This window comes from Mesoplodon mirus, assembly GCF_964341445.2.
Source record: "Mesoplodon mirus genome assembly, chromosome: 7".
In the NCBI taxonomy this organism is placed as follows: Eukaryota; Metazoa; Chordata; class Mammalia; order Artiodactyla; family Ziphiidae; genus Mesoplodon; species Mesoplodon mirus.
Genome location: NC_138983.1, coordinates 59,945,377 through 59,954,220, shown reverse-complemented (window position 1 = coordinate 59,954,220; position 8,844 = coordinate 59,945,377). Strand labels below are relative to the sequence as shown.

Sequence of the window (8,844 nt, the reverse complement as noted above, 5' to 3'; positions counted from 1 at the left end):
TGAGTTGCATTGGTCAGTCTGGAATTTGTAGATAGTCAAGATATGAATAGGGGTGATTTCGTTTCATGGGCCATGTGTTATGGACATTTGTCAGTTTTTGGCTTCTGATCCTTTGCATACACTGTCTAAAATTATAATCTTCTGTTGAGTCTTGTGAGGGAGTTGGAGCCTGTCTCCATCCATGGAAACTGAATACATCTAATATTAACTTCCTTTGTCTGCATTGCAGCTAGGAGTTGATCAATTAGATATACCCAGTCTAGACTTTGAGTTAAGAGCTAGTGACATGAAAAAGCAAGGACATCAAAAAGTTTCTTTTTTAAAAACAGACTTTATTTTTTAGGTCAGTTTTAGACGTACAGAAAAATTGAGAAGATATAGTACATTGAGTTCTGATATACCCCCCCTTTTCCCACTATCGACTTACATTGTTATTATTATTATTTACATTATTATGGCACATCTACAATTAAGAACATAAGATTAATACCTTATTATTAAGTAAACTTTATACTTTGTTTGAATTTGCTTAGGTTTTGTCTCCTTAGGCTCCTCCTGGCTGTGACAGTTTTTGAGACTTGTTTTTGATGACCTTTACGGTTTTGAGGAGTACAGGTTGTATATTTTATAGGAAGCCCATGTATGAGAATTTGTCTGTTTTTCTCATGATTAGACTGAGGTTATGGGTTTGAGGGATCTTCCGATCATAAAGTGCTATTTCCATCATATCATCTCAAGGGAACGTACTAACAACAGGACTTAACACTATTTATGTTAACCTTTGTCACCTGGCTGAGGTAGTGTCAGCAATTTCTTCTCTTTTTTTGTCAGCGGTAGAGAGAGCAGCAACATTCCAATTTCCAGGTTCAGGGAATTAGCAGCTCCAGCAGCAGGGCCTGTGCTGAGGGTGTTGGCAGTGTAAACTGCGCCACCTAGTGCTGAATGGCAGTGATGTCCTTAGCTGACATTGTGTTAATGAATTTGGCCCATGATTCTGGCTGCAGAATCGGAATTACTATTATTCAGTATTTTTCCTTTTAGCTTAAATCATGCATAGTCAGTTTCTGTTACTTGCAACTACAAACCCTGACTGATACATCATCTTTATTATGATTCTTTAGAAGCTTCTTGGCCCTTTATTCCCCCTCTCCCTCCATAGCAGGACAGGTAGTAGTTTTTTGTTTTTTTTTTTTTGCGGTACGCGGGCCTCTCACTGCGATGGCCTCTCCCGTTGCGGAGCACAGGCTCCAGACGCGCAGGCTCAGTGGCCATGGCTCACGGGCCCAGCCGCTCCGCGGCACGTGGGATCTTCCTGGACTGGGGCACAAACCCGTGTCCCCTGCATCGGCAGGCGGACTCTCAACCACTGCGCCACCAGGGTGGGTAGTAGTTTTTACTGGTAATGTGAATAAGCCCCACAGGAATCTATTTGAATGTAACGGAGCACAATTCTCTCAGAGTTTCAGTTATCCATTGCTGCATAACAAGCCACCTCAAAACTCTGTGCCTTAAAACAGCCATCATTTTATTTGCTCAGGATTCCAGAATTTGGAAGGTGGAGATGGCAAGGATCGGTAATGGCAATATTTAAGGTAGTGTTTGTACTTTCTTCTTACATTTTCTTATTTTTTCTGCTGTTACTGAAGTAGCTCTCATCTAGATCATCAATGACAGCCAAGTCACCAATTTCAACTATTAATTTTTTGTCCTTGTCTACATCACCTCATCTAGCCCATGTTGTTTGAGTGAGGGTTTTCTCTGATCCTCCTACCCCAGATTAGAGTTTGTCTATTGTAGTGCAGTTCCAGTAATTTTAAAAGGATAGTAACAAATGCAGAAGTGTGTATTAAAACACATTATGTGTCAGTCATTGCTCTGATAAAATGGTAAGATAAAATGAAATAAGAGCTCAATAAATACTTTTTAAATGATTCCATGGATGCATGAATGAAAGAAATAAGAACTTTGGTTACTAGATTTCTCTTCACTGGGGAGGTCTTCCCCTGCAAAGTCAATCTGAAGTGTGTTGTTCCTGGACCTATGTTCAAGGTAACTGTAGAATGGTTACCATGGAATCCCCTCTAAATGTGTGATTGATTAACGTTTGGGTAAAAGAGCCAAGCAGAGGGACCTTCAAGATGGCAGAGGAGTAGGAGGTGGAGATCACCTTCCTCCCCACAGATACATCAGAAATACATCTACATGTGGAACAGCTCCTACAGAACACCTACTGAACGCTGGCAGAAGACCTCAGACCTCTCAAAAGGCAAGAAACTCCCCCACGTACCTGGGTAGGGCAAAAGAAAAAAACAAGCAGAGACAAAAGAATAGGGACGGGACCTGCACCAGTGGGAGGGAGCCGTGAAGGAGGAAATGTTTCCACCACTAGGAAGCCCCTTCGAGGGCGAGGGCGGAGACTGCGGGTGGCGGAGGGGGGAAGCTTCGGAGCCACGGAGGGGAGCGCAGGAACAGGGGTGCGGAGGGCAAAGCGGAGAGATTCCCGGACAGAGGATTGGTGCCAATCGGCACTCACCAGCCCGAGGGGCTTGTCTGCTCACCCGCCCGGGTGGGCGGGGCTGGGAGCAGAGGCGCGGGCTTCGGATGTCGGATCACAGGGAGAGGACTGGGGTTGGCTGTGTGAACACAGCCTGAAGGGGCTAGTGCACCACGGCTAGCCGGGAGGGAGGCCGGGAAAAGGTCTGGAACTTCAGAAGAGGCAAGAGACTTTTTCTTGCCTCTTTGTTTCGTGGTGCGCGAGGAGAGGGGATTAAGAGCGCTGCTTAAAGGAGCTCCAGAGACGGGCGCGAGCCGCGGCTAACAGCGCGGACCCCAGAGACTGGCATGAAACGTTAAGGCTGCTGCTGCTGCCACCAAGAAGTCTGTGTGTGAGCACAGGTCACTATCCACACCTCCCCTCCCGGGAGCCTGTGCAGCTCGCCACTGCCAGGGTCCCATGATGCAGGGACAACTTCCTGGGAGAACGCACGGCGAGCCTCAGGCTGGTGCAATGTCACACTGGCCTGATAATCATTATCACTGATAATCACAGATGAAAAAATCCTCAACAAAATACTAGCAAACAGAATCCAACAGCACATTAAGAGGATCAAACATCAAGATCAAGTGGGGTTTATCCAAGGAATACAAGGATTCTTCAATATATGCTAATCAATGTGATACACCATATTAATAAATTGAAGGAGAAAAACCATATGATAATCTCAATAGATGCAGAAAAAGCTTTTGACAAATTTAACACCATTTATGATAAAAACTCTCTAGAAAGTAGGCATAGAGGTAACCTATCTCAACATAATAAAGGCCATATATGACAAACCCACAGCCAACATTGTTCTCTGTGGTGAAAAACTGAAATCGTTTCCTCTAAGATTAGGAACAAGACAAGCTTGTCCACTCTCGCCACTATTATTCAACATAGTTTTGGAAGTTTTAGCCACAGCAATCAGAGAAGAAAAGGAAATAAAAGGAATCCAATTCAAACAAGAAGAAGTAAAGCTGTCACTGTTTGCAGATGACATGATACTATACATAGAGAATCCTAAAGATGCTACCAGAAAACTACTAGAGCTAATCAATGAATTTGGTAAAGTAGCAGGATACAAAATTAATGCACAGAAATCTCTTGCATTCATATACAATAATGATGAAAAATCTGAAAGTGAAATTAAGAAAACACTCCCATTTACCATTTACCATTGCAACAAAAAGAATAAAACATCTAGGAATAAACCTACCTAAGGAGACAAAAGACCTGTATGCAGAAAACTATAAGACACTGATGAAAGAAATTAAAGATGATACAAACAGATGGAGAGATATACCATGTTCTTGGATTGGAAGAATCAACATTGTGAAAATGACTCTACTACCCAAAGCAATCTACAGATTCAATGTAATCCCTATCAAACTACCACTGGCATTTTTCACAGAACTAGAACAAAAAACTTCACAATTTGTATGGAAACACAAAAGACCCTGAATAGCCAAAGCAATCTTGAGAAAGAAAAATGGAGCTGGAGGAATCAGGCTCCCTGACTTCAGACTATACTACAAAGCTACATAATCAAGAGAGTATGGTACTGGCACATAATATAGATCAATGGAACAGGATAGAAAGCCCAGAGATAAACCCATGCACATATGGTCACCTTATCTTTGACAAAGGAGGCAAGAATATACAATGGAGTACATACAGCCTCTTCAATAAGTGGTTAGGGAGTGTTCTAATTTCAAAGAATGAAATTAGAACACTTCCTAATACCATACACAAAAATAAACTCAAAATGGATTAAAGACCTAAATGTAAGGCCAATCACTATAGAACTCTTAGAGGAAAATACAGGAAGAACACACTATGATGTAAATCACAGCAAGATCCTTTTTGACCTACCTCCTAGAGAAATGGAAATAAAACAAAAATAAACAAATGGCACCTAATGAAACTTCAAAGCTTTTGCAGAGCAAAGGAAACCATAAACAAGATGAAAAGACAACCCTCAGAATGTGAGATAATATTTGCAAATGAAGCAAAGGATTAATCTCCAAAATATACAAGCAGCTCATGCAGCTCAATATCAAAAAAGCAAACAACCCAATCCAAAAATGGGTGGAAGAACTAAATAGACATTTCTCCAAAGAAGATATACAGATGGCCAACAAACACATGAAAGGATGCTCAACATCACTAATCATTAGAGAAACACAAATCAAAACTACAATGAGGTATCACCTCACACCGGTCAGAATGGCCACCATCAAAAAATCTACAAACAATATATGCTGGAGAGGGTGTGGAGAAAAGGGAACCCTCTTGCACTGTTGGTGGGAATGTACATTGATACAGCCACCTTGGAGAACAGTATGGAGGTTCCTTACACAACTAAAAACAGAACTACCATATGCCCCAGCAATCCCACTACTGGGCATATACCCTGAGAAAACCATAATTCAAAAAGAGACATGTACCACAATGTTCATTGCAGCACTGTTTACAATAGCCAAGCAACCTAATTGTCCATCAACAGATGAATGGATAAAGAAGATGTGGCACATGTATACAATGGAATATTACTCAGCCATAAAAAGAAACAAAACTGAGTTATTTGTAGTGAGGTGGATGGACCTAGAGTCTCTCATACAGAGTGAAGTAAGTCAGAAAGAGAAAAACAAATGCCATATGCTAACACATATATGTAACCTAAAAAAAAATGGTACTGATGAACCTGGGGCAGGACAGGAATAAAGACGCAGATGTAGAGAATGGACTTGAGGATACAGGGAGGGGGAAGGGTAAGCTGGGACAAAGCAAGAGAGTAGCAGTGACATATATACACTACCAAATGTAAAATAGATATCTAGTGGGAAGCAGCTGCATAGCACAGGGAGGTCAGTTCGGTGCTTTGTGACCACCTAGAGGGGTGGGATAGGGAGGATGGGAGGGAGACGCAAGAGGGAGGAGATATGAGGATACATGTATACATGTAGCTGATTCACTTTGTTATACAGCAGAAACCAGCACAACATTGTAAAGCAATTATATTCCAATAAAGATATTTTTAAAAAATTAAAAAATAAAAGTAAACAAACAAAAAAAGGACTTTCTAAAATTATCTAAAAGTCATATTAAAACTATGACAAAAATAGAGGGGCAAATCCCCATTTTATAAGCTATGTGCTCTATTTTCCAATTAAAATTGAAAGGAAGAGACAGAATGAAGAAGAAAATTCTCTTTCCCAGAATAGTATTTATCTATGGGGAGAAAGACATGGGAAGAAGGGAGTGGCTATCATGTTTTGTTTTATATATCTTTCTGTACTATTCAAAATTTCTACTTCTATATTTTTGTAGCTTTTTAAACAACAAGGATTATCTGATGGGAAACTTTTGTTTTCAGTTTCAATTTTTAAAACTTATTTTATTGAAGTATGGTTGATAGAGAATGTTGTGTTTATTTCTTCTGTATAGCAAAGTGATTCAGTTATTTATATACATATATTCTTTTTCATATTCTTTTCCATTATGGTTTATTACAGGATATTGAATATAGTTCCCTGTGCTGTATAGTAGGACCTTGTTGTTTATCCATTCTATATATAATAGTTTTCATCTGCTACTTCCAAACTCCCAATCCATTCCCTCCACCCCCCTCATTTTATTTTATTTTTATTTATTTATTTATTTATTTTTTGCGGTACACGGGCCTCTCACTGTTGTGGCCTCTCCCATTGCGGAGCACAGGCTCCCGACGCGCAGGCTCAGCGGCCATGGCCCATGGGCCCAGCCGCTCTGCGGCACATGGGATCCTCCCGTACCGGGGCACGAACCCGTGTCCCCTGCATCGGCAGGCGGACTCTCAACCACTGCGCCACCAGGGAAACCCTCATTTTATTTTTTGTATCTACTGTATTTTTAAGTGAATAAATGTTATATTATAAAGAGTAAAAAAAAAAAAAGAGCGAAGCAGCTGTCAGTCTGTTTATTTGGAATAAGAGTTTATGAGAACCTAAAGTGGACTCTAGAATTGACCATTCTAGACAAGTTGAGCCACAGTGAAATGTGGTTAGAGGCATCTAAGCTTAAGGGGTCAGTCTAGGGATGGTAAACTCCAATTTCTAAAATTCTAATACATTTTGCTTTCAGAAGAGATATTCATTGGGTTAATTGGGTTCATACAGAGGAAGATGACCTGAATGAATATTGGATACCAAAGCATGTTAGATAAAGGAATTTTAAAGGAACAAGTGGGTGGTTGGCTGTGAAAATTGAATTTGGGCAAATATAGAAACTGACTTCAGTGAGTTGTGGTATAGAAGGATAATGAAAATTATTCTAGGAGTAAAACTAGGGAAAGTGGGTTGAAGATATAGGAAAATTGATTTTGACTTACCATAAGGAAGATCTTTCTAACAGTAAGAAAACTACCTACATATGAAAGGGAATGAACCTAGAACATAGAGCACTAGCTATACCATTCTTCTTTATGCAAATGCTGGACAATTACTCAATGGCAATATTATGGAGTGGTTTAATCCTCAGACATATGTTTGGATTAGGTGACTGTTGAATTCACTTTTTACTCTGATAGTCTGTGTTTATATGGACTTTGGGGTGATGATATAAAAACTCATTTTCTGGAGCTTTCAGGAGATAACATCATGAACTAGGAAGTAGTGTGGCCTCTGGTACCTTTTTACAAGCTGAAATGCTTTGGGCCGTGAATGAGACCAGTATTAAATACATTGATGGTTTTGATTAGACTATTCCTGGTTTTGTATGACTGGGACATCCAAACTTGAAATGTCTTTAATGTTAGAATCATGTATTTAATTCATATTAGACATTATCTCTGGATAATCCAGTTTAAATCTCTTAAATTCAAGGGTGATCAAGCTTAAAACATGTCCACGTTAGCTGAATTAACCAAAAACTCCTTCAAAATAGCATTTAGTGCTTTTCATAATCAAGAAATAACCTAACTTTTCATCCTTTTATTTCTTCCCTATGTTTAGGGTGGTGTATTCACAGTTTCTGGAACATGTTCCTTACTTTTATGCTTCTTCCTGAAATGACCTAACTTGTAACTGTTGACTGAAATCCTGCTCCTCTTTTAAGGATGTTACTATAGCTCAAAAAGTCAGACCTAGAGGTCACCGTCTCTGAGAAAAGGGCTTTCTTCCAGCCAGTTTCCTGAGAGTTCCTTTGACTTTCTTGTTTCTCAGGCTATAAATTATGGGGTTCAACATTGGAGTCACCACTGTATAGAACACAGATATCATTTTATCCCATTCTTCTGTGGTCTTGGAATTTGGCCACATGTAGGTAAATATTCCTGATCCATAAAAGAGGACAACAACAATGAGATGGGAGCCACAGGTAGAGGAAGCCTTGAGCCGCCCCTCCCCAGACTGCATCTGGATCACAGTGGAGATGATATTCCAGAGGGAGACAAGGATCAGGGAGACAGGAGCTAAGAGGATGACCACACCCATTGCAAAGATGCCCATTTCTGTGCTGTAAGTATCTGCTGAAGCCAGCTTCAGGAGGGCAGGGGGTTCACAAAAATAGTGATTGATAATGTTCTGTCCTTGATAGGGAAGTTGGAAAGTAAAGGTGGTATCTACCAGAGACACTAGTGCGCCACTGGCCCAGGACCCTATGGCCAACTGGAGACACACTTATGGGGTCATGATGGTGGCGTAGTGCAGGGGCTTGCAGACAGCCACATACCGGTCATAGGACATCACTGCCAGCAGTGCGCATTCTGTGCCCCCAACCAGAAGGTAAACAAAGATCTGTGTCATACACCCAAAAAAAGAAATAGTTTTCCTCTTTACCAGGAAGTGGACCAACACTTGAGGGACAATACTAGTAGAGAAACAGAGATCTGTGAAAGAGAGATTTCTTAGAAAAAAGTACATGGGGGTGTGAAGTCGAGAATCCATGAAGATGAAAATAGTGATGAGCAGGTTTCCAAGCACAGTCAACAGACAAATGTTAAGAAAAAGAATAAACAGCAGGATCTGGGTCTGCAAGTCCTGTGAAAGGCCAAGGAAGATAAACTCAGCCATAAAAGTGGTTTTCTTCTCCCATTGAGATTTATGCTTGTTTACCTGTTTGGCACAAACAAAAGGAACAGACTTTGGGTTTATGACATCAAGTCCTGTAGAAGAGGCTCATTTAAAGCTCAATTTAAAAACCCAATTAGATATTTCTAGCTTTTTGCTATCCAGCTTGTTCTAATTGATACTAAGTAGAATATTTTTATTCTTATTAGTTGATTGTAATTTAAATCCACCTCATTTTCCCCAAATCTCCTCTCCCCA

At 40.4% G+C, this 8,844-nt stretch overlaps 1 protein-coding gene across 1 annotated transcript; it reads right to left on the bottom strand.

The window, feature by feature from the left end:
- Positions 1–7,668: 7,668 nt before the first annotated feature.
- On the bottom strand, positions 7,669–8,650 carry LOC309808695 (olfactory receptor 2D3-like; the record flags this gene model as incomplete). Its single annotated transcript, XM_082629272.1, is given in 3 exon segments — positions 7,669–8,196; positions 8,200–8,596; positions 8,598–8,650. Coding segments are annotated over 3 exon segments (939 nt in total). The 5' UTR covers positions 8,612–8,650.
- Positions 8,651–8,844: the final 194 nt, after the last annotated feature.